Source organism: Canis lupus, chromosome 7 (assembly GCF_003254725.2).
Source record: "Canis lupus dingo isolate Sandy chromosome 7, ASM325472v2, whole genome shotgun sequence".
Classification (NCBI taxonomy): Eukaryota; Metazoa; Chordata; class Mammalia; order Carnivora; family Canidae; genus Canis; species Canis lupus.
The window spans coordinates 35,223,958-35,251,295 of record NC_064249.1 but is presented as its reverse complement, the minus strand read 5'-3'; the positions used below and the strand labels follow the sequence as shown (position 1 = coordinate 35,251,295).

The 27,338-nt window shown below is 36.1% G+C and overlaps 1 protein-coding gene and 1 pseudogene across 23 annotated transcripts in view; one reads left to right on the top strand and one right to left on the bottom strand.

Moving 5' to 3' along the window:
- Window positions 1-27,338, bottom strand: part of CATSPERE (catsper channel auxiliary subunit epsilon) — a 199,335-nt gene that overhangs the window by 102,263 nt on the left and 69,734 nt on the right. For 16 of the 23 annotated variants that reach the window (XM_049112405.1, XM_049112409.1, XM_049112408.1 and 13 more), the window contains one exon: window positions 961-1,067. The exons of the other annotated variants lie outside the window; for them this stretch is intronic. In XM_049112405.1, coding sequence (XP_048968362.1) covers window positions 961-964 — 4 coding nt within the window. In that variant the 5' untranslated portion in view covers window positions 965-1,067. The remainder of the gene's footprint in view (window positions 1-960; window positions 1,068-27,338) is intronic. 23 annotated transcript variants of the gene reach the window in all.
- Window positions 11,969-12,920, top strand: LOC112648656 (protein-L-histidine N-pros-methyltransferase-like; annotated as a pseudogene).

The window sequence follows — 27,338 nt, the reverse complement described above, 5'->3', positions numbered from 1 at the left end:
TCACGTCCTGGGCTGCAGTCGGCGCCAAACCGCTGCGCCACCGGGGCTGCCCTAGTCGGTTTTATAATGACTGTTTCTCCTACCTCCCCATCTCCCAAGGTTTTATAAAATCAGCAGGAATTTTAGCCCCAGATTATTATGATTATTTAAAAAACATCTCCTCTTTCTGAAGGTCACCCTTTACTTTACCCATGGATTCAACTTCTTTGCATCTCCTGAAATGTGTCTGCTTTCTCAGGTCTCTGCTTGAAAGCTTTTGTATATGCAGCCTCTCTGTTTGGAATGCTCTCCCAATTGGCTTTTATTTCTTTTCAAGCATGCAGATGTCACCTCTTTAAAGAAGTCCTCCTTGATTCCCTTTTATCTAAGACTTTGTTGGTGCACACTCTCTTCCATTTCATCTGGGTTCACCTCTATCGTAACATTTATCTATCTCCCCAACTAAGGGAAGGCTTATTGAGGGTAGGAATTGTATCTTTTGGTTATAATCACCTTGCCCTGTGCCTAGTTGTAACAGAGTAAGAAAGGCTGTCTTAACCCTATAATCATTTCCTAATTTAATAGTAACAGATTTTATCTTTCAGGTGGAATTTGTTTTGTGTATGTGTGTGTACTGACAGTGGTAATGATTGTAGCATCAGTTACACCAATATGGTTCATTTTTCTGAACTGGCAGGAAACATTTTGAGATATTTCTAGGATTTGCTGACATCCTGAATGAGGCTCTTGAACTGAAGTTTAGATGTTAATACCATTTGTAAAACTATAATCTAAGTTGATAACTAGTTCTGATTATTACAATTTTTTTGTGTATCATGAAAGAAGCTACTTGGAAACTACATATAAGATATTATATGGAATTCCACTAGGGTTTTAAAATTTCTTTTACTTTAAATTTCTGACAGTTATTTTATAAATTTAAAAAATAAAGTTTATATATGAAAATTTAAAATTAAATACCCATTCTTCATTTTATCATGTGGAAAATAAACTTTTCTCTTCAGAGTTGTGTATATGATAGGCTTCTGTCCCAAAGTGGCCAACTGCCTGCTAAGTATTAAGGAATACTGTAAAAAAAAAAAAATCATTTTTTCACTTTCTGTAGACAAAATTATTTTGAAATTAAATCATGATATATTTAATTTGTTATTTTAGCTAAGACATGATTTATATTTATACATTTACCACATTTTCAGGATCAGTTTTTTTTTAATCATATAGCTTCTTCCCTGTTGAACTCTATGAATCATAAAGAAGGTATAATATCATTTCCAACATGTTGAAAACACTATACATAATCAGATTCCTGAATGAACTGAGATTATGGGGACCTTTAAATAAATATCCTCATGTTTTAATTTTAATGAAATAAGTAATGGAGTTTCTAAAACTAATCTGTTAGAATTATGTCTATATGGATCTGACTTCAAAGCAACATATTCTTTCTTTTTTTAAAAAAATATTTTATTTATTTGGGAGAGAGAATGAGCAGGGGGAGGGGCCGAGAGAGAGAGAGAGGGCGGAGCAGACTCCCCGCTGAGTGCAGAGCAGCGGGGACCTTACTGGGGCCCCACACGGGGATCCACTAGGGGATCCACCCCCGGGATCCATGTGAGGCTCCATTCCAGGACTCTGAGATTATGACCTGAATCCAAGTCAGACACTTAATCAGCTGAGCCACCCAGGGGCTCCCAACATATTCTTTCAAGGTAGGTTTCAAATGATATCTGGAGGCTTTAACAAAAATTCTTAGTATAACAATGGATCTGACATCTTTCCTTTTTTTTTTTTTAAGATTTTATTTATTTATTCATGAGAGACAGAGAGAGAGAGAGAGAGAGAGAGAGAAGCAGAGACACAGGCAGAGGGAGAAGCAGGCTCCATGCAGGGAGCCAAACGTGGGACTCGATCCAGGGTCTTCAAGATCACGCCCTGGACTGAAGGCAGTGCTAAACCGCTGAGCCACCAGGGCTGCCCTCCTCTTCTCCTCTTTTTCTTTCTTTCTTTCTTTCTTTCTTTCTTTCTTTCTTTCTTTCTTTCTTTCTTTCTTTCTTTCTTTCTTTCTTTCTTTCTTTCTTTCTTTCTTTCTTTCTTTCTTTCTTTCTTTTTTTTTTTATGCTATTTAAGGAGAAGTTGAATTGACTGGAATTTTTCCTAATTGGTATTTTTGGAATAGAGACAATGGTGTCATTATGGGGAATCCTTAGAATAAAAAATCAGATGAGGGCCAGTCTAAAATTCCATGGCTTCTGGGGCATCTGGGTGGCTCAGATAATTGCGGGTCAGACTCTTGATTTTGGCTCAGGTCATGATCTCAGAGTCATGAGATCCAGGCTAGGGTGCGCTCCATGCTCAGCATGGACTCTGCTTGAGATTCTCTCTCCCTCTCTGAGTCTCTGCCCCCTTGTTCTGCTCATGTGCTTTCTCTCTCTCTCTCTCTCTCTCTCTCTCTCTCTCAAAATAAATAAATAAAAATCTTTAATTAAAATAATGTAAAAAAAAAATTCCATGGCTTTCTTCTGCCCCAATTCTCCAATAAAGTTCCAGTAAATTTCCTAGAAATGTCAACCGTCAACAAAGGAGCTTTTGAGATTGCCATGATAAGTGTCAGAGTATATTCACTGGGACTATGGGATTATCTAATAACCTAATTTTGGGAGTGAATGTGGTTAGGTAAGACCTCCCTGAAGAATATACATTTATTGATTTTGATAAAGAAGTATAGGTTTGCCTGGTATATAAAAAATAACGGATATTTTAAATTTTATTTCTGAAAATCTTATTCACTATTCAGAATTTAAAATACAACTATCTTTCATATAACTGCAAAGGAAAGGAATAAATGTAGCATAGCATAAGACAGGAAGAAAATATAGTAAGTGATGTATACCAACAAAATAATAGAAAAGAGGATAGGTTAAGAAAAGGTTAACGCAATCATACAAACAAGCTTAAAAATGTTTTTCTGTTAAGAGGATAATTCATTGTCATTAAAGATAATTTTATTAGATGGCAAAATTTAAAACATAGGTTATAAAAATTAAAAACACATTTAATATATTTCTAGAATTTACCAAATGTAGGCTACTGTTATGTATCCATGTTTTATAACTAGAGGTCTATATAAACATGATTTTTAATGTTAGCATAATAATCCATTGAGTGAATTATCATCTATTTAACATACTCCCCTACTGGATATTTAGGTAATTTTAGGTTTTCACTATTATAAATATTATTGCCATGGATATCATCAGATGTAGTCTTTCCCAGTAAGAACTATTTCTTTAATCTTAGATTCTTGGAAATGTGATTACTGGGTCAAATGCTATGAACACTTAAGAAATAATTGATACATATTATTGAAACAATTTCTAAACGGATGGTGCCAGTTTATTTTATTATTAGTAATCTATGACAGAACAACTTTTACTTATGCAGATGTCAAACTCTATTATTATTTTAAAAAGTATTTTTCTAGTTATAACATCAATATATGGTTATGGAAACTTAAAATACTTTTTGTTTATCTCACCTGTTTTTTCAGCAGCATTTGATACATTGGACCAATCTTCCCCTTTGAAACACTCTTACTTTGCTTCCGTGTTACCATTTGCTCCTTGCTCTATTAGAGATCTCCAGAGCTTGGTCCTACATTCTCTTCCTGTCAGTACCCTTCTCATAGTACATTTTCTTCCTAGGTAATCTCATTCAATCATATGGCCTCAAGTATCATTCAATTCCTATAAAACTGCTCAAATTGTTTGGCCCAGATCCCAAATTTTATATCTAGTTCATGATCTGTATACCTAACTAGACTTTTAACAGTGATTTTGCTTGTCTTAGAAACACTTCAAATCAATATGTACAGAACTGCACTGCTGCCTCAGGGCTCTGCCTTCTAAGCCTGCATTTGTAAATATTTGTTGAATGAATAAAGAAGAAAAAAATCTTACCACCCAGAAGAGAGTATAGTTCTTTCAGAATATAGCTATGAGAAGAGCATTCTGTATAGAATGAACAACAGTTACAAAGGCTCTGAGGGAGGAGAGGAATTATTATGGCTGAGGAATTGAAAGGAAGATAATGGCTAGAATCTAGTAAGAAAGAAATAGTACAGGAAAAGGTTAGATAAAATATAGACAGAAATCACACCATGCTAAACGTTGTCGGTCCTGGAAAATAGTTTGGATTTTATTCTTAGTACCATAGGCAAATGCTAAAGACATTTTAAAATATAACTATTTTATTTTGAAATAGTTTGACTCACAAGAATTGAGTCAGCTATTCCCAATGACAGCAGCTTATATAATCTTAGTGCATGTCAAAACCAGGAAATTGATGATGATATAACACTATTAACTTCGGTACGAACCTTATTTTGATTTCATCATTCTTTTTTTTTTTTTTTTACAAGTGCTCCTTTTGCATAGTTCTGTGAAATTTTATCACATGTCTAGTTTTATGTAACCATCACAATATAGAGCTGTTATAGAATACGGATTATGGAACTGTTCAATCACAAATAAGAAACTCCCTCAAAAATAAAAAAGAAAAGAAAAAGAAAAAGAAACTCCCTCATGTTAACCTTTAAAAGTCACAACTGCCTGCTAACTCTAACTTCTGGCAACCACTTCTCTGTTTTAAATGACTGCAGTTTTGTCACCTCTAAAATCTCCTATAAATGGAATCATACAGTATGCAACACTTAAAATTGGCTTTTTAACTCAGCATCTATCCAAGTTGTTAGGTATATCAATAGTGCATTCTTTAAACATGAAAGATATAACTATAAAATCCTTAGAAGAAAACAAACATTGAATCTGGCATTGATTTCTTAGATATGACTCCAAAGGCACAGGCAACTAAAGGAAAAACTGACAAATTGGACTTCATTATACAAATAGCCAAAAAGCACACAAAAGGATACTCAACATCCCTAATCATTACAGAAATGCAAATTAAAACCATGGTGATATACAACTTCACCTCCGTTAGGATAGCTATTATTAAAAATAAATGTTTTACTGACAAATTTTGCCAAACATCTGACAAAGAATTAATGCCCATCCTTCTCAAACTCTTTCAAAAAAGAAGGGAATGCTTCCAGCTACATTTTATAAGGCCAGCATTACCCTGATACCAAGCCAGAAAAGGACACTACCAGAAGACAAATTATAGTCCAACATTCCTGTGAATATAGGTGCAAAATTCTCAACTACAGACTAGCCAACCAAATTCACTTGCTCATTAAGAAGATCACACGTTAAAAAAAAAATCACACGTGATGATCAAGTGGGATTTATCCCTGCAATGCAAGAATGGTTCAACATATGCAAATCAACAAATGAGTTACATCACGTTAATAGAATGAAAGACAAAATCATATGAATATCTCGGTAGACATAGAAAAAACATTTGACAACATTCAACATCTGTTTATGATAAAAAACTCTTTTATAAATTCCATGTAGATGAAGTGTACCTTAACATAACAAAGGCAATATCTGACAAGACCACAACTAATACCGTACTCAATGGTGAAAGGTTGAAAATTTTTTCTCTAATATTAGGAACAAGACAAAGGTTCCCACCCTCACCTCTTATTCAACACAGTACTGGAAGTCCTAACCAGAGAAATCAGGCAAGGAAAGAAAAGGCATCAGAATAGGAAAGGGGAAGGTAAAATTGTCTCTGCTGATGATATGACCTCCTAAAATTCTACCAAAACCCCCATTAGATCTAATCCAAAAGTTATTAAAGTTGCAGGATACAAATTAAAATACAAAATCAGTGGTATTTCTATATACTAACAATAAATAGAAATAAAGAAAATGATCTCATTTATAATAGCATCCAAACAAAAAAAAATACTTAGGAATAAAATTACCAAGAAGGTGAAAGGTCTGTGCTCTGAAAACTAGAAGACATTGATGAAAGAAATTAAGGAAGACACAAATAAATGGAAAGGTATTTTCATGTTTATTAGAAGAATCAATATGGTTAAAATGTCCATATTACTGAAAACCATCTACAGTTCAATGTAATCTCTATTAAGAGTTTGATGGCATTTTTCTGCAGTGGTAGAAAAAAAGAATCCTAAAATTTCCATGGAACCAAAAGAGATTCCAAATAACCAAGGCAATCCTGAGAAAGAATAAAGCAGGAGGCAACACTTCCTGATTTCAAACTATGCTATAAAGCTACAGTAATCAAAACAGGGTGGTACTGACATAAAAACAGACAAATAGATAATTGGAACAGAACTGAAAGTCCCGAAATAAACTGAAGCAGAGGTAGTCAACTAGTACTTGACAAAGGAGCCAAGAATACTCAATGGAGAAGAGGGTCTTCAATAAATGGTGCTAAGGAAAATTCATGAGTAAAAGCATGACACTAGACCCTATCTTACAATACTCACAAAAATTAACTCAAAATTAATTAAAATATTAGATGTAAGGCCTGAAACTATAAAACTCTTAGAAGAAAACAGGAAAAAAACTCGTTGACATGGGTGTTGGCATTGATTTTTTTGTGGTATGAAGCAGCACAAGAAACAAAATCAAAATTAAATAAATGGGACAACATCAAATTTAAAAAGCTTCTGCACAAAGAGAGAAATAATCAATAAAGTGAAAATACAACTTATGGAATGGGAAAATATTTGCAAAGCCATACCTGATAAGGGATTAATATTCAAATCATTTAAAGAACTCATATAACTCAACAGCTAAAAGCCAAATAATCTTAGTGAAAAATGGTGAAAGAAAAAAAACCTGAACAAGCATTTCTCCAAAGAAGACATAAAAATGGCCAATGGGTACTTGAAAAGATTCTCAACATTACCAGTTATTAGGAAAATTCAAATCAAATTCACCTTGAGATGATACCTCATGCCTGTTAGCATAGCCTTAATAAAAAAGACAAGTGATAACAAATGCTGGTCTGGATGTGGAAGAAAGGGAACCCTTGTGCATTGGTGCAACTGGTACAGTCACTACGGAAAACAGTATAGACGATTGTCAAAAAAACAAAAATAGAATGACCATATGATTTAGCAATTTCACTTCTGGGAATATATTCAAAGGAAATGAAAACACTAACTCAAAAGATATATGCACCTCCATATTCATAGCAGCATTATTTACAATAGCAAACATATGGAAAAAACCTGTTTCCATTGACAGATGAAATAGATAAAGAAGTTGTAATATACCATATATATAGTTATTAAACCACAAAACCCCCAAGGAAATCCTGCCATTTGTGACAACAGGAGGGCATTATGCTAAGTGAAGTAAGTCAGAGAAAGACAAATACTGGATGATCTCTAAAAAACAAACTTATGGAAAAAGAGATCAGATTAATGACTACCAGAGGCAGGCAGTTAGGGAAGGAGAATTGGAGAAAGGTGGTGAAAGACACAAACTTCAGTTATAAGATAAAGTACTAGGGATGTGATGTATAGCATGGTGACTACTGCTAACACTGCTGTGTGGTATAAGGGAAAGTTGTTAATGGAGTAAATCCTAAGAATTCTTTTTTTTCAAAGATTTTTATTTATTTATTCACGAGGGTGGGGGGGGAGAGAGAGAGAGAGAAAGAGAGAGAGAGGCAGAGACATAGGCAGAGGGAGAAGCAGGCTCCATGCAAGGAACCCAATGTGGGACTCAATCCCAGGGCCCCAGGATCACGCCCTGGGCCAAAGGCAGGCACTAAACTGCTGAGCCACCCAGGGATCCCCTAAGAATTCTCATCACAAAAAGAAAGTACCTTTCTCTCTCTTTCTTTCCTTTTTCTTTTTATTGAATCTATATGAGATAATGGATGTTAACCCAGTGTGTTGTGGTAATCACTTCACAATATACATGAGTCAAGCCTTAAACTGACACAGTATGTCAATTTTATCTCAGTAAAATTGGAAAACATTAAAAATAAAATTTAAAAAAGAGAAGTGACTTCAGCAAGATGACAGAAGTTCTCCCACAAAAACAACAATTTGACAACTCTCCATGAAGAAAAATAGCTTTGGGAGAGCTCCAGAGTATAATTGAGAAATTTCAGCAACCCAGTGGAGCACAAAAACTGAAGATGGTGCACAGAAAAGTACAGGAAGCATTTAACCTGCATTATTCTAACTCTCAGGCCAGCACAGTTCAATGCTAAGAGGAATTCTGCTGGCTACAACTCCCCATGGGAGAGAAGGAGAGCAGGGAGACCCCAGCAGTTCTCACCACCACCGTGGACCTCCACAGCTTTCTCTACTGAGGACCCTCACAGTCTCCACCAATGTGGACCCCAGTATATGAAAGCATAAATCTCATTGGCAAAGAAAATTACGTAGACAAATACAGAACAATGTAAAATTGTAATGGTGATGCACAAATTACTTTTAATGCTAATCTAAAAGTTAAGGAAGAAAAATTTGTTAAAGGATATACAACACAAGAAGTAAAAACTGTATCTGTGGGCAGCCCGGGTGGCTCAGTGGTATAGCGCCACCTTCAGCCCAGGGTGTGATCCTGGAGACCTAGGATCGAGTCCCGCATCAGGCTACCTGCATGGATCCTGCTTCTCCCTATGCCTAGGTCTCTGCCTCTCTCTCTCTCTCTCTGTCTCTCATGAATAAATAAATAAAAAACAAACAAACAAAACTGTATCTGTGAAGTCCATCTGGTCCAGTCTGTCATTCACAGCCCTTGTTTCCTTGTTGATCTTTTGCTTAGATGATCTGTCCATTGCTGTGAGTGGGGTGTTAAAGTCCCTACTATTATTGGATTATTATCAATGTGCTTCTTTAATTTTGTTATCAATTGACATATAACTGGCTGCATCCATGTTAGGGGCATAAATATTTACAATGGTTAGATCTTCTTGTTGGATAGACCCTTTAGTTACAATATGGTATCCTTCCTCATCTCTTATTACAGTGTTTGGTTTAAAATCTAATTTGTCAGGACACCTAGGTGGCTCAGTGGTTGGGCACCTGCCTTAGGCTCAGGGCATGATCCTGGAGTACTGGGATCAAGTCCCGCATTGGACTCCCTTCATGGAGCCTGCTTCTCCCTCTGCCTATGTCTCTGCCTCTCTATCTATCTGTGTCTCTCATGAATAAATAAATAAATAAATAAATAAATAAATAAATAAATAAATAACAAAATAAAATCTAATTTGTCTGATATAAGGATTGCCATCCCAGTTTTCTTTTGATGTCCATTGGCATGATAAATGGTTTTCTATTCCATCATTTTAAATCTGGAGGTGTCTTTGGGTCTAAAATGAGTCTCTGCAGACAGCATATTGATAGGTTTTGCTTTTTTATACAACTGATACCCTGTGTCCTTTGATTGGGGCATTTAGCCCATTTAATTCAGAATAACTATTTTTTTTAAGATTTTATTTATTTATTCATAGAGATGCAGAGAGAAAGAGAGAGAGAGGCAGAGACACAGGCAGAGGGAGAAGCAGGCTCCATGCAGAGAGCCCAACGTGGGACTCCATCCAGGGTCTCCAGGATCACGCCCTGGGCTGCAGGTGGCGCTAAACTGCTGCGCCACTGGGGCTGCCCCAGAATAACTATTGAAAAATATGTATTTAGTGCCATTGGATACCTAGGAATAAACTTAACCAAAGGGGCGAAAGATCTGTACTCAGAAAACTACAGAATGCTCATGAAAGAAGTTGAGGAAGACACAAAGAAATGGAAAAATGTTCCATGTTCACGGATTAGAAGAAAAAATATTGTTTAAATGCCTATGCTATCTAGAGCAATCGAAACATTCAATGTAATCCCTATGAAAATACCATCAATTTCTTGCACAGAGTTGGAACAAACAATCCTAAAATTTGTATGGAACCAGAAAAGACCCTGAATAGCCAAAGGAATGTTGAAAAAGAAAACCAAAACTGGTGGCATCACAATTCCTGACTTCAAGCTCTATTACAAAGATGTAATCATCAAGACAGTGTGGTACTGGCACAACAACAGACACATAGATCAATGGAACAGAATAGAGAACCCAGAAATGAACTCTTCTCTCTAGTCAACTAATGTTTGACAAAGCAGGAAAGAATAGCTAATGGAAAAGATATAATCTCTTTAACAAATGGCATTGGGAAAATTGGGACAGCCACATGCAGAAGAATGAAACCAGACCACTTCCTCACACCACACAAAAATAGACTCAAAATGGATGAGACCTAAATGAAATAAAGGAATCCATCAAAATCCTAGAGGAAAACAGATAGTAGCCTTTATGACCTCAGCCACAGCAACTTCTAACTAGACACATCTCCAAAGGCAAAGGAAACAAAGACAAAAATGAACTATTGGGATTTCATCAAGAAGAAAAGCTTTTGCACAGCAAATAGTCAACATAATTAAAAGACCACCAACAGAACAGAAGATATTTGCAAATAATATATCAGATAAAGGGCTACTATCCAAAATCTGTAAAGAACTTACCGATTCAACATCCAAAGAACAAATAATCCAATCAAAAAATGGGCAGAAGACATGAAGAGACATCTCCAAAGAAGACATACAAATGGCCAATAGACACATGAAAAAAATGCTCCACCTCACTCAGCATCAGGGAAATACAAATCAAAACCACAATGAGATATCACCTCACACCAGTCAGAAATGATAGGAAATGATAGATGTTGGTGAGGATGTGGAGACAGGGGAACCCTCTTACGCTGTTGGTGGGAATGAAAGCTGGTGCATACTGGAAAATAGTATGGAAGTTCCTCAGAAAGTTGGAAATAGAGCTACCCTGCAACCCAGCAATTGCACTACTAGGTATTTATCCCAAATATACAAATGTAGTGATCTGAAGGGGCACCTGTACCCTAATGTTCATTAGCAGCAATGTCCACAATAGCCAAATTACAGAAAGAGCCCAGATGTCCATTGACAGATGAACGGATAAAGAAGAGGTGGTAGATATATACAATAGAATACTACTCAGCTATCAAAAAAATTAAAGTCTTGCCATTTGCAATGACATGGATGGAACTAGAGGATATTATGCTAAGTGAAATAACTCAATCAGAGAAAGACAATTATCATATGATCTCACTCATATAGAGAATTTAAGAAACAAAACGGGATCACAAGGGAAGAGAGGAAAAAATAAAACAAGATGAAATCAGAGAGAGAGAAAAACCATAAGAGACTCTTAATCACAAGAAACAAACTGAGGGCCACTGGGAGGGTGGTGACAGGGTAACTGGGTGATGAACATTAAGGAGGGTACGTGATGTAATGAGCACTAGGTATTATATAAGACTGATGGATCATTGAGTTCTACCTCTGAAACCAATAATACATTATATGTTAACTAACTGAATTTAAATATAAATAAAATAAATAAATGTAAAAAAGAATACAAAGGGGGCATAGTAAAAATGTAGAGTTTCTATATGCAATTGAAGGTAAGTTCTATCAACTTAAAGTGGACACTTTAACTACAAGATACTTTATCCAAGCCTCAAGGTAATCACAAAGAAAAAAACCTATAGTAGATATACCAAAGATAAAAAGAATCAAAGCAATGCACTACAAAAAACGCCCTCCTCAAATAGCAAAAGAATATATGAAAAGAGAAAGAGAGGAACAATGCAGCTGCAAATTAGACAGAAAACAATGCACAAAAATGGTAATATTAATTGATAGGTCCTCACCTATCAGCAATTTCTTAACTGTAAATGGATTAAACTCCCTAGTCAAAAGTGTCTGACTGGTTGAATGTCTGAATTCAGACCAAGCAACAACAAACCAAGATCCAGCAATTTGTGGTCCACTAGAGATTCACTTTATATAAGACACACATAGGCTAACAGTGAAGGGATAGAGAAAGGCTAGGATGGGCAAATTGGGCATGATGGCTCTAGCCCTAATGGGCAGCGCCTCCTCCTCTTCACCTAGGTGCTGGTGGTGATCAAAGAGTAGCCATGTCCCCTCATGAGACTGTTCCCAGGCTTTCTGTGCCTGAGCCTGGTGACCATATAGCTAATGCAGAGGATGTGGACTCTGGAACTGTTCACCCATCCCTATAAGTGAACAAGTGGTACCATGGCGGCAGCAGATGGCAGGAAGGGGAACCACCAGCAGTATGTGTGCAATGGAGGGAAATTATGCTAGTCACTCCAGGCTATCTTTGTTCAGAGTTAACTTGATCAAGGGACACAGATCTTAAAAAATAGCACTGAGAAATAGGGCTATTTATCCAAATATATCACCTTTTTGTGTCATCTGTTTTTAACCTGTTTATGTCTAGAACATCTTCATTGGGTTTCTAGGAAGAGGCTCAATGTTTGTGTTTTCACCAGACCAGTTTCAGGGACTGCTAAAAATTAATCCAGACTGGAAAACCCATAGACTTCTTGATTTCAGTGCTGGAAATGGAGAAGTCACAAAAATTATGAGCCCTCACTTTGAAGAGATGTATGCCACTGAGCTATCTGAAATTATGATATGGCAGCTTCAGAAGAAGAAATACAGAGTACTTGGTATAAATGAATAACAGAATAAAGGCTTCCAGTACAATGTCATCAGTTGCTTCAATTTGCTAGACTGCTATGATGAGCCCATAAGCTATTAAAAGATATCAGAAGTGTCTTGGAGCCGACCAGAGGCAGGGCCATTCTTGCCCTGTTTTTACCCTTTCTTCACTATGCAGAAAACAGGTGGCAAGTGGGAAAAACCATCAGAAATTTTAGAAATCAAGGTACAGAATTGAGAAGAACAAGTGAGTAGTCTGCCTAAAGTTTTCAGAAAAGCTGGTTTTGTAACTGAAGATTTCACCAGACCACCATACCTGTGTGAAAGCAACACGTATAATGACTACTACATTCTGGATGATGCAGTTTTTGTTTTCAAACCAGTACAAACACATGGAGGCCCAAGTCCTTAGAGCCCATTCCAAGAATGTATATTCCAGAAGAGGGTTTGTGTTTGCATTACATGGAGGGAGGACCTTTGGGGACTGCCATTCTGAATATCATGTAGGAATTTAAAAAGCCAAAATACTAATTATTTCTTTGTAATGTGCAAAAGCAGTGTTTTTAAAAAACAAAAACCTAACTCTTTGAGGATTCTTATCAACTCTTCACTCAATAATATAGGTCATGCTCTGATTATGGAAGATATTTTCTCTACTTAATTCCCAGTCAAAGCAATAGTCATGAATTCATATGGAACCAATAAATATGGATTGCTTTTAATAAAATGAAGACTGGCAATAAAGCTGTCCATTCATTTGCAAATATTTGTTATAAAATATAGCCAGTGATATTCTTTAAGATTAAGAAATTCTGTCATTATTTTAAAAATGTCTTAATCATGCTAATAAAATTTTTTGGAGGTGAAAAAAAAGTGAAGGGATAAAAAAAAAAAATTCCATGCAAATGGTAACCAAAACAAAGCAGAAATGACCCAGTTATATAACAGAAAATAGAATTTTAAGTCAAAAACTGTCTTTAGAGATAAAATTATTATATAATAATAAAAACATCCATTAAACAGGACAATATAACAATTATATATACACTCAACATCAGAATGCCTAACTATATAAAGCAAATACTAATTGGAAGACAGATACAGCAATACAATAATAGTAGGAATCTTTAATGTCCCACTTTCAATAATGGTTAAAACATCCAGTTAGAAAAACAATTAAAAAAAAAACAGCTGACTTGAACAACACTATAGACCAAATGGACCTAACAGACATATACAGAACTTTTCACCAACAGCAGAAGAAAACGCATTCTCCTCAAGTGCATATTTTCCAGCATAGATCATGTGAGGTCAAAAAACATCTTAAAAATGTAACAGGATTAAAATCATTCCAAGGGGACGCCTGGGTGGCTTAATCAGTTAAGCATTTGCCTTCAGCTCAGGTCATGATCCCAGGACCCTGGGATTGAGTCCCACACTGGGCTTCCAGTTCAGTGGGGAGCCTACTTCTCCTTATGTCTGCTGTTCCCCCTGTTTGTGCTCTCTCTCTCTGACAAGTAAATAAATAAAATCTTTTAAAAAGTAAAAATAAAATAAAGCCATTCCAAGTATTTTTTCTAACCACGGTGCAATGAAACTAGAAATCAATAACTCTAAGAAAATGTGAAGATTCACAAATACAGGAAAACCAAACAACATACTCTTAAACCATTGGACCAAGGAAGAAATCAAAAGGGAAGTTACAAAGATCTTAAGATGAATGAAAACAAAAACACAATTTATGCTACGTATCAAAGCAGTGCTTAGAGGGAAGCAATAAATGCCTATATTAAAAAAGAACAATCTCAAATAAACAACTAATTTTACACCTCAATGAACTAGAAGAAGAACAAGCTAAGCACAAAGTGAGCAGAAGGAAATAAATGATAAAGATCAGAGCAGAAATAAATCAAGTAGAGAACAGAAAATAGGGATAGGGAAAAAAATCAATGAAACTAAGAGTTAGTGTTTTGAAATATAAAGAAAATGCACAAATCCTAACCTAGACTAAGAAACAAGAAGACTCAAAATCAGAAATGAAAGAGGAGACATTACAACAGATGCTTCAGAAATAAAAAGAATCATAAAAGACTATTATGAAAATTATATGGTAACAAATTGGATAAATAAGAAGGGATAGGTAAACTGCTAGAAACACACAACTTACTAACATTGAATCAAGAAGACAAAGCCTGAACAGACCAATAAGAAATTAAAAGATTGAAGCTATAATCAAATATCTCCCAAAAACAGGAAACCCAGGAACACATAGATGGGTTCATGGTGAATTCTACCAAATATTCCAAGAAGAGTTAATAAGAATTCTTCTTCAATTCTTCCAAAGACTAGAAGAAGGAATACTTCCAAACTCATTTTATGAGGCCAGCATGACCCTGATACCAATGCCAGACAAAGGCACCAGAAGAAGAGAAAACTACACGCCACTATTTCTGATAAATATAGATGCAAAACTCCTTAATAAAACATTAGCAAACCAAATTTGGCAGCACACTGAAAAGATTACACACCAGGACCAAGTGGGATTCACTCATGGGATGCAAGATGGTTTAACATATGCAAATAAATCAATGTGATATACCATATTAATAGAATGAAAGATAAAAGCCATATGATCATCTCAATAGATGCAGAAGAAGCATTTAATAAAATTCAACATTCATTCATGATCAAAAGTCTCAACAAAATAGGTATAGTAGGAACTTACATAATAAATCCTTAATGTATAAGGGATTATGTTTATAGGATCTCCACAGCTAGTACAAAAACCAATGGGGAAAAACTGAAAGCTTTTCCTCCAAGACCCAGTACAAGGTAAGGATGCCCAATCTTACCACTTCTATTCAACATTGTACTGGAAGTCCTTTAGCCATAGTGATTAGATAAGAAAAAGAAATGAAAGGCATTCAAAGTAGAAATGAAGAAGTAAAATTACCTGTGTTTGTAGATGACATGATCATGTATGTAGGACATCCTAAAGAGTTAACAAAAGACCTTGCTAGAATTTGTGAATTAATTTAATAATGTTGCAGAATTAAAAAAAAATCAACATTCAAAAATTAGTTTCATTTATATTCACAATGAACCCTCTGAAAAGGAAATAAATAATATAATCTCATTTACAATAGCAACAACAACAACAAAAAGACAGGAAAGATGTGAAAGATTTCTATACTAAAAATTGTAAAGCACTGGTGAAGGAAATTAAAGAAAATACAGATAAATGTAAAGATATTGCATATTCATAGATTGAAGGAATATTCCTAAAATGTCCTTACTATTTAAAATGCTTTACATATTCAATTCATTCCCTATCAAAATCAATGTCATTAGATATAAATAGAAAAAACAATCCTAAAATTTGTATAGAACCACCAAAGACCCCAGATAGCAAATGCAATTGTGATCAAAAAGAACAAAACTGGAGGGGTGCCTAGGTGGTTCAGTCAGTCAAGTGTCTAACTCTTGGTTTTGGCTCAATTCATGATCTCCCGAGATCAAGCCCCACACTGGGCTTTCCACTCAGTGATGAATCTGCTTCCCCTCTCCCTCCCTCTGCCCCTCCCCCTGCTTGTGCTCTCTCTCTCTCTCTCTCTCAAATAAATAAATAAATCTTTAAAAAAGAAAGAATAAAGCTGGAGGCATGATGCCTCCTGATTTCAATATATATTACAAAGCCATAGTAATAAGAACAGTATAGTACCACCCTCAAAATAGATTTATAGACCAATGGAACAAAATAAAAAGTCCAGCAGTAAATCTGCACATTTATGGTCAAATGATTTTTGACAAGAGTGCCAAGAATGTATATGGGGAAAGGATAGTTTCTTCAACAAATGATGTTGGAAAAACTGGATATCCATATGCAGAAGAATTAAATTAGACCCTTATCAGGCATCGTATTTTAAAAACCCACTCAAAATAGACTAAAGACTTGAACATAAGACTTAAAAAACCATAAAACTACTAGAAGATAACATATGGGAAATGATTCTTGACATTGTTTTGGGCAAGGAGTCTTTTGGATATGTCACCAAAAACTCAGGCAACAAAAATAAAAGTAGACAAATCATGAAACTAAAAAGCTTCTGCACAGCAAAGGAAACAGTAGAGTGAAAAGGCAATCTACTGAATGAGAAAATATATTTCTAAGCCAGATAGCTATGAGATATTATATATATATAATATATACATATTTCAAACAATTCAACAGCAAGAAAAATTAACTAATAAAAATGAGCAAAGAAACTGAATAAACATTTCTCCAAGTAGCTTTTTATTTATGTATTATTATTATTATTATTTTGAAGTAAGCTGTATGCCTCACACAGGGCTCGACCTCATGACCCCGAGATCAAGAGTCACACGCTCTACCAACCAAGCCAGCCAGATGCCCCTAACGTTTCTCCAAAGAAGACATACAAATGGCCCTAACAGGTATATGATAGGTATTTAACATCACTAATCATTATAGAAATACAAATCAATCACAAAATTACAATATCACCTCTCACTTGTTAAAATGGTTATCATCAAAGAGATAAAAGATAAGAAGTGTTGGCAAGATGTGGAGAAAAGGAAATCCTTGTGTACTGTTGGTGGGAATGTAAATTGGTACAGCCATTATGCAAACCAGTATAGATATTCGTAAAAAAAAAATAAAAATAGAGCTATCATATGATCTGGCGATCCCACTTCTGGGCATGCATCCAACAGAAACGTAAAAAGGAATATCAAAGAGACATATCTTCTTTCTTATATTTACTGTAACATTATCCACCATAGCCAGGATATGGGAGCAACCTAAGTGTCCACTGATAGGTTAATAAAGAAAATGTGGTATATATATTCAATGGAAAATTTTTTATTCTTTTTAAAGAATTATTTTATTTCCAGTGTAGTTATAATACAGTGTTATATTCATTTCCACTCTACAATACAGTGATTCAACAACCCATATTATTACCCCATGCTCATCAAGGTGAGTGTACTCTTAATTCCCATCACCTATTTCATCCATACCCCTACCCATCTCCCTTCTGGGAACCATCAATTTGTTCTCTATAGTTAAGAGTTTGCTTTTTGGTTTATCTTTTGCTTTTTTTTCTTTATTTGTTAATTTATTCTGTTTCTTAAATTCCACATATCAGTAAAATCATATGGTATTTGTCTTTCTCTGACTGGCTTATTTTGCTTAGCATTATACTCTCTGGATTCACTCATGTGTTGTAAATGGCAAGATTTCATTCTTTTTAATAACTGAATAATATTTAATTGTAAATATGTATACCATACTTCTTTATCCATTCATCAATCCATGGGCACTTGGACTGCTTCTGTAATTTGGCTATTATAAATAATAGTTTACATTCACACCAACAGTGCATGAGGGTTTCTTTTTCTCCACATCATCACCAACACTTGTTTCTTACGTAGTTGATTTTAGCTTAGCCATTCTAATAGGTGGAAGGTGATATCTCATTGTGATTTTGATTTGCATTTCCCTGATGATGAGCAATATTGAGCATTTTTCATGTGTCTGAGGGCTATCTGTATGTTTTCTTTGGAGAAATGTCTGTTTATGTCTTCTACCCATTTTTATTGGATTATGTGTTTTTTTTTGATATTGAGTTTCATAAGTTTTTTTTTTACATATTTTGGATACTAACCCTTTATCAGATATGTCACTTGCAAATATTTTCTCCCATTCAATAGAGTGTCTTTTCTTTTGCTATGCATACAACAGAATATTATTTAGAATTAAAAAGAAGGGAAAAAAAAATAAATAAAAAGAAGGGAAATCCTGACACATGCTACATGGATGAAACTTGACTATATTATGCTAAGTGAAGTCAGTCACAAAAAGACAAATACTGTATGATTTCACTTATATAAGGTACTTAGAGTCATCAAATTCTTAGAGATAGATGTGCAACCATAGGAATGTACTTAATGCCACTGAACTGTACATTTAAAATAGTTATTAAAATGGTAAATGTTTATGTCTATTTTATATAATTTTTTAAAAAGTGCATTCCTTTAAATATCTAAGGGATCCTGAGGTGGGCCTGTTAGACAGTTCTCCAAAATGACACTGAAAGAATATGCAGTCATCTTTTTGCCTTATTTCTAGGTTTTGGATACTTTTTCTTAATACATATAAGTTCTTAAGAGATTTCACCTCTGAAGGTAAAAGACACTTAGAAAAATATTTAAGATTGCAATTAATATAAATTCTACATACATGTTTACTAAAGCATTTAAATATATTTAATTAGATTTAATTTTATGTTTATTTATAAAAATATATTTATATTAATTTAGTTTGATACAACTAAATATATATCTAAACTTAATTATATAAAATTAAATGCTATCTAATACAACCTAATAATTAGATAAATATTTAATTATAATTAGAAAATCTTATCAACTATCTCAAAATTCAAAAGACATCACTGAATTCTAAACAACAAAATTTTTTTCTATTAAAGAAGTTTAGGGCAGCCCGGGTGGCTCAGTGGTTTAGCGCCGCTTTCAGCCCAGGGCCTGATCCTGAAGTCTGGGGATGGAGTCCCACATCAGGCTCCCTGTATGGAGCCTGTTTCTCCTTCTGCCTGTGTCTGCCTCTTGCGTTCTCTGTCTCTCATGAATAAATAAATAAAATCCTAAAAAAAAAAAAAAAAAGTTTAAAACCTGTGTTTACTTTTATTTATTTATTTTTTATTTTATTTTATTTTATTTTATTTTTTTTATTTATGATAGTCACACACAGAGAGAATGAGAGAGAGAGAGGCAGAGACACAGGCAGAGGGAGAAGCAGGCTCCATGCACCGGGAGCCCGACGTGGGATTCGATCCCGGGTCTCCAGGATCGCGCCCTGGGCCAAAGGCAGGCGCCAAACCGCTGCGCCACCCAGGGATCCCTGTGTTTACTTTTAGAGTAATTTTCCACAAGAAACCAATAGGAAGAAATTGGATCTATAACCAAATATTTATAGCAATAAGTCACTATTAGAAAAAAAAATTCCGAGACAATTAAAACTGGAAATTATTAAAAACTCAAAAGAGATTAAATGCAAACATACATGATATCTCCTTGCTACTTAAATAGCCTATATCTTTAAAGATTTGGCTACAGTTTAGAAATGTTTCCTTTACTTCACTGTTTCTTCTAAACACATGACATTTGTTATATGATAAACATTGATTGTTTTTTCTTTTATTTTTTTATTTTACTTTTTAAATTTTTATTTATTTGTGATGGTCACACACACACAGAGAGAGAGGGAGGGAGAGAGAGAGGCAGAGACATAGGCAGAAGGAGAAGCGGGCTCCATGCACCGGGAGCCCGACATGGGATTCGATCCCGGGTCTCCAGGATCTGCCCTGGGCCAAAGGCAGGCGCTAAACCGCTGCGCCCCCCCAGGGATCCCTGTTTTTTCTCTTTTAAATTGAGACTTACCTTTTTCTTGGTCTGATGAGTAAATTTTGGACTGTTATTTCCTGAATATTTTAAGTATTATAAGATTTTAATTCCTGTTTAAATCTTTCATGTTATCAGGTAGCCAAACTGTTTAGGATCAGAATGCATGTCCAAGATCACTTTTGTAAATTGTGGTTCAAATGTCAATTAAGTTTATAGAGCTACTGCAGTGCTATTGTGTTCCGCTTTTGTGTTAATAAGAATAGAGGACTCCACCCAATAGTCCCCACAGCACCAGCTGGGGAGTGGAATCTGTGTTTCCTTGTTACCGTAGGACAGAGGTTAGTCAGAGTCCTGCCTACAAGGACCACAGAGAAAGGGTACTGCCTCACTACTTAATTATTTCCTTATATGGGGGGGAGGGGTTGACTTTGGAATTCCATCCACAGGCTCTGTGGAGGAGGGGTCCCACATTATAATTGGAAGGCAGAGGTAGAATTCAGGGTTCCACCTACAGGTGCTGCAAGATGAGGCACTGCCTCGTTTTCTTGTGTATGCGTGTGTGTGTGTGTGTGTGTGTGTGTGTGTGTGTGTGTGATATGCATAAATAGAAGTGGTAATTAGCTTGGCCTTGTCACTGCAGTGTGGGGATGAAACTCAAGAGTTCTGCCTACAAGCACCATGAAAGAAGGGCACTGCCTCATTATTGTAGAGGGTTGGGAGTCAGATTTCCAGCTTTAGGCTCCACAGGGGAGGTAATATTTCTCATTACTGCAGGGGGTGGGAGGAAAAACAGGGTTCTGGCCAATGGCTCCATTATTGCAGCACCTATTATAGTGGGAAATGGGAAGAGCTCTCTTTTTTTTTTTTTTTGGAGTGGTTGGTTCAAGAATAGGCAGGTATGTTAAAAGATTTCTGTCCTTCTGGGCCCCCAATGGGTCTTTCTGGTCTTTTGGATAAAGAATGCAGACCTTTCTTGGGGCTTGTTTTCTTCTGTGCTTGCTGGAATTTGAGTTTCAGGTATCTCTAGTGCCTGGGCTAGAGTACAGAGGAGGCAAGGAAAAACTTCAGGGAACTCATTGGTAGGGTGCTCTTAGAATCTCAAGGTCCCTAATCACATCTACTTTCTTTGTCTTTTGGTCTCTGTGGGTAAAATGTATTTCGTCTAGGATTATTTTTTCATTATGAACAGTGACAGAAGTAAAATGAAATGCATTTAATCCATCTTGTCTTGAACTGGATACCTGACATAATATATTTTAAAACTACTGTCATATGGAAAATGGATTGTCGGGTAGGGACAGAGTGGGGGCATTGAGATTGGTTAGGGAGCTCTTCCTTGAGCAACTAGGATGATAATGGTGTCATGTACTGTTATGGTGAATCCAGTAGAAGAACAGATTTATAGGGAAACTGGAGGGTCCATTTAATCCACAATATATAGAACCTATTTATAAGACCTCTAAACAGGAATGCTAGTGGTCAGTTGAGCTTATGTTTGAAAGGGTAAGGGGAAAGTGCTTTGCTGGAAATATAAATTTGTAAGCCATTATCATATAATTGATATCTAAAACCATTGGGTCTAAGTGAGATCACCTGGGGAGTAAATGCAAAGAATCATTTAAAGATTAGAGAAGGAAAAGGAGTAAATAGAGGAGATGGCAAAGGGTAACAAGTAAAGTAAGAGAGAAACCAACATGTTTTGGTGCCAGGGAAGGCATAAGAGGAGAGTGTTTCAAGAAAAAAGAAATGGTTAAACATGTTAAATGCTGCCAAGTCGTGAAAAGCATCTATTAGAGTTCATGACATAGGGATGGACTTTGGTTGCACAATTCAGTGGATTAAAAGCAGAGTCACCACAACAGCTGTCCCATTCAAGCTGTACAAGCATATATGGAAGTTCTTGGTTGTAGAGACTGAAATTGCATGATAAGAATTGAAGAATGAATGGAAATAAAACTATATTCTACAGAGTTTTAGCTCTACCATGTAAAAAGCCTGGAAGGTGTTACTTCCATCACCACAACAAGAAAAAGTTGGACAAATTAAAAATCAATGACTTTTCTTGAACCCTTTCAGGGAACTGAGTTTGCAAGTCAAAGTACCATCCCAAGATCTGGAGAGACAAATGAATCCAGAAAGTCATAGCTGAAATATGCTTACAGAGAAGAAGCTATTAGAGCCATAAACTGGTGGTAAGCAACATTATATGGCGATTTTGACAAATTGGGAAAAGCTGAGTATGAGATCAAGAAACTCTTTATGGTTGCAGTTTTAGGGGGAAATCCACCAGATCTCACTGTGAATATTATAGAAAGATCCATCACAGTGATGACTATAGAAGGATTCCCTCACGGCTCTGGCAGGGGGAGAGGAAAAGTAATCTTTTTGAAATATACCCAGAGCTTTTTCCACAGCAAAGGTCTATTCTCCAGGGAGAAAGACTTTACCAGATCCCTGTCCCAGAGCCATAGGGATGGCATTTCTTTCACTCCCATCTCCTCTAGACTTCCAGTCTCAATAAGTTAAGGGGGTGGTGGAGAGCTATACAAGAATAAACATTGCTGAAGGCCACATACCAGAGATGCAGGCCCACTAAAAGACTGACATTTATTTTTATTTTATTTTTTGCTCTTTATTATTTTTTAATTAAAATTCAATTTGCCAACGTATAGTGTAACACCCAGTATTCATCACATCAGTGTCCTCCTTAAGGCCCATCATCCAGTTACTCTATCTCCCCTCCCCTTCTACATGGTTTGTAAAAGACTGACATTTACACTCCTTCACTCATACCTTACCATATCAAAAAGACTTCAGTATAATAGTGGATCATAGTTCAAAGAGCTGTAAGACACATACAATCTCTGAAGAGGGGAACTTAGGCAAGTCTAAAGTCAAAGGAGGAGACAAAAACAAGAACCTTAAAGAAATTTAAAGCTTCTGGTACCTATAGCTACATCAAGTACCAAACCAAGTCCAATTACTGGTCAAATTAATATAAATCCACATAGAAGTGGCCTGTTTACCGTAATTACTATTACCCAATGTAATGCATATGATTTTCATCAACAACGAGCAAAATTGTAAGCATGCCAAAAGGCAAGCAGAAACAAAGCCTGAAGAGAAAAAGCAAATTTCAGGACCAGAATCAGAAATGACACACATATTAGAATTATCGGGTGGGGAATTTGTAGATTAAGGGCTCTAATAGAAAAAGTAGAAAATATGGAAGAACACATGGGTAAGCAGAAAAGTGGGAATTCCAAGAAAGAGTCAAGGAAATGCTAGGAATAAAAACTGTGTAATAGAAATGAAGAATGACAAATTGGGAAAAGCTGAGTGTGAGGAAAAGAAACTCCTTATGGTTGCAGTTTTAGGGGGAAACTGCCCTTTGAAGGGCTCATCAGCAGACTCACCAGAGCTGAGGAGGGAATTAGTGGCTTGAAGGCATGTCAAAAGAAAGTTCCCAAACTCAAATACAAAGAAAAGAATAAAAAAAAGACAGAACTTCCAAGAACTGTGGGATATTTCAAAGATGTAACACATACAAAACTGGAATGCCAGGAGAAGAGAGAATGGAGTAAAATAAATATTTGAGATAATGATGGCCAAGCACTTTCCAAAATTAGTGACATACACCAAAACACAGATCCAGGAAGCTTGGGGAACATCAAGAAGAGTAAATGCAAAACAACTACTCCAAGGCATACCTTAGTCAAGCTGCAGAAAATTGAAGGCAAAAACAAAATCTTGAAAAACAAAACATAACCACTCAGCTTAAAAGTAAATACAGAAAAATATACTAAGCTAAAAGTAATCAAAAGAAAACTGGAGGACTATAAAATTTCAGACAAGGCCAATTTAAGCATAGAAATGTTATTAGTGATGAAGAGGGGCAGAACATAAATATGAAGAGGTTAATTTTCCATAAAGTTGTAACAATTCTAAACATGAATGCATCTAACAACAGCACATCAAGGCAAAACAAAAACAAAAACAAAAAAACAACAACAAAAACAAACAAACAAAAAAACCAGACAACTGAAAGGAGAAAAAAAAGAATCTACTATTATAGTCAGAAAATTAAATGCACCCCCCCCCCCCATCAGTAGTTGACAGGTCAATCAGGCTGAAAATTAACCAAAGTATCTACTTAACACTACCAACCTAATCTAATTATCTTATATAGAATACTCAATTCCACAACCATAGAATACATATTCTTATCAAGACCACATGGAACATTCACCAAGATAAACCACATTCTGGGCCATAAAATATTCCTTAACAAATTTAAAATAATAGAAATCATAAACTTCTGGGGAAAATGGTAGAATAGAAGGATCCTATACTCACCTTGTCCCTTGAATACAACTAGATTGTATTCAGACATAGAGAAAATGACCTGAAGCTAGTAGAACAGATTCTTCACATAAAGAAGAGGCCACATTTAAGAGGGTAGGAGGCAGAGATGCGGCTGGGAATGAAGCTGACTTGCCAGACTTTTCACAGGAGTAAGGGCTACCTCAAGCAAGAAGGGAGAGGAGCAGACCCCACACCAGGACCCTAGGCACAGGGAACCCAAACTAGGAAGATGAATCTCAACCATAACATTTGGCTTTGAAAACCAGAGGGGCTTAACTTCTTAAGTTCTTCTAATCAGTGAGGCTTAACACCTGGAACTTTAGAAATCTATGGCTGGACTCTGGAAGAGTGAGAGGAAACAGAGTCCTAGCCATTAAAGAGGCAGCACAACAGCCCTGGTGAGATACAGCATAGAAGCAGCAGTTTGAAAAAAGCCTGGGGTATATGGGAGGGAGATGTGTTTACTAATCTCACAACATATGCTGGAGGGGCTGAGATTTTTGGGAGACTTCTCCAAGAACAAAAAAGCTGGTAGGCACCATTTCCTTCCCTCACCCTTGCCCCCCAGCTTAGATACATGGACACTTGCAGGAACCAGGGCAGCACCAACACTTTCCACCTAACTGCAACCATGTCCTCCTGCAGACTTGCCTCCAACCCAGCCTTGGCAGCTCTCCAAATCAGTGCCAAGCATCCTCCCATGGCAGATCTCAGCAAACCTTACCACCACTGCACACCCACACCCTAAACTCTTCTGATAACTCACTCTCTCCAACCTGTGCTTGGCAGTTTTCCCTGGTAGCTGCGGGTCCCCTTCCACAGTGGACCAGTATGGATCTTCCTGGCATCCACCCCAATAAGGTTCCCCTCAGGATTTGCTCCCCTCCAAACTGGCTTCATAAGAGTACATCCAAAGCATCAACACAAGTATGGCATTGTGCAAGCAGCCCTGAATGGGCTGGCATCACTCCAAGTGAGTCCTGACCTATGGCCCCAACGTGGTTTGGGGACAGAAATCTGGTCTCACTGCAGACCCCACTCTTGAATGAAAGATTCTCAGGGGACACAGCAGGAGAGTACCTTGTAGTTTGGTTCAACTGCAGCTCAGTCAATGCCTGGTCTGACACAGCTCAAGCCCAAGGTGGTCCCAGACTGGCCCATTGACAACATAGGGCCTAACCTTATACATAACAGGCAAAGACAGCCATTGCAGATGACTGGACTGAAGGAAAATGTGGCTCAATCAGGGAAGTAGAGTACATGCAACACACCTTGAAGACATCTCTGAAGGGCCAGGTTCTGGTGAACAGGAGACACAGCACTACAGGACACAAAAAGACCCTTTCTTGCAAGAGTAGGCAACATAGCTGATTTTCCTAACACATAGAAATATACACAGAGAGCTACATAAAATGAGGAGACAGAGAGGAATATGTCGCAAACAAAAGAAAAGGACAAAATCACAGCAAGAGAGTCAAATGAAACATAGATAAGTAATATGCCTGATTGAGAATGTAAAGTGATGGTCATTAAGATATTCACTGGACTTGAGAAAAGAGCAGAGAATCTCAGTGAGACTCTCACCAAAAAGATTAAAAAAAACATTAAAAAGAACCAATCAGAGATGAAGAACTCAATAACTGAAATTAAAAATACACCAGAAGGAATGAGCAGTAGAGGAAGCAGAACAGATTAGCGACTTGGAAGACAGAGTAAAGGAAAACAATCTCACTGAACAGGAAAAAAAAAGATTAATAAAGAATGAGAATAGATTAAGCAAACCCCACACCATCAAGTGTAACAATATTCACATTATAGGAATCCATGAAGAAGAGAGAGAAAAGAAAGCAGAAAATTTATTTGAAGAAATAATAGCTGAAAATTTCCTCAGTCTGGGGAAGGAAATAGAAATCCAGATCTAGAAGGCACAGAGAACCCTCAGCAAAATCAACCAAAGGAGAGCCACACAAAGACACATAGTAATGAAAATAACAAAAAGTGGTTTTAGAGAATTTTAAAAACAGTAAGAGAAAACAGTTACATACAAGGGAAACCCCATAAGTCTATCAGCAGATTATTCAGCAGAAATTTTGCAGGCCAGAAGAGAGTGGCATGACATATTCAAAGTGCTGAAAGAAAAAAACGGAAACCAAGAATATTTTATTGCAGCAAGACTCTCATTCAGAATAGGAGAGATAAACAATTTCCCAGACAAATAAAAGTTAAAGGAGCTCATTACCACTAAACCAGCCTCACAAAATGCTAAAGGGGGTTCTTTGAATAGAAAAGAAAGAACATAAGCAGGAGTAAGAAAAGCAGGAAGCACAAAAAAATGTACAATTAAGTATGTCTATAAAAATCAGTCAGGGGATTTGCAAAATGAAAGGATATAAAGTATGACACTATATACCTAAAATGTAGAGGGAAAAGAACAAAAATATAGTGCTTTCAGAATAAGTTTGAACTTAAGCAATCATCAAATTAATACACACTGTTATATGCACAAAATGTTATATAGAGACTGTTTTGTGCACAAACTTAATGGTAACCACAAATTTTTTTTTGTAACCACAAATTTTTAAAAACCCAGTAATATATATGCAAAAAAATTTAAAAAGGGAATCCAAGTATATCACTAAAGAAAGAAGCAAACCATGAGAGAAGCAAGGAAGAGAAAAAAGAAACAGAGAAGAACTACAAAAATGATTGTAAAACAAGTAACAAAATGACAAAAAAATACATACATTTCAATAATTACTTTGAATGCAAATGGACTAAGTGTTCTAAACAAAAGACACAGGGTGATGAAATGAGGAAGTCTTATCTATATGCTGCCAACAAGAGACTCATATCAGACCTAAAAGACATACACAGATTGAAAGTGAAGGGATGAAAAAAGCATTTATCATGCAAATGGAAGTGAAAAGAAATCTAGGGTAACAATGCTTATATTAGACAAAATAGACTGTTTTAAAGACTGTAACAAGAGACAAAGAAGGACATGACATAATGATAAAAG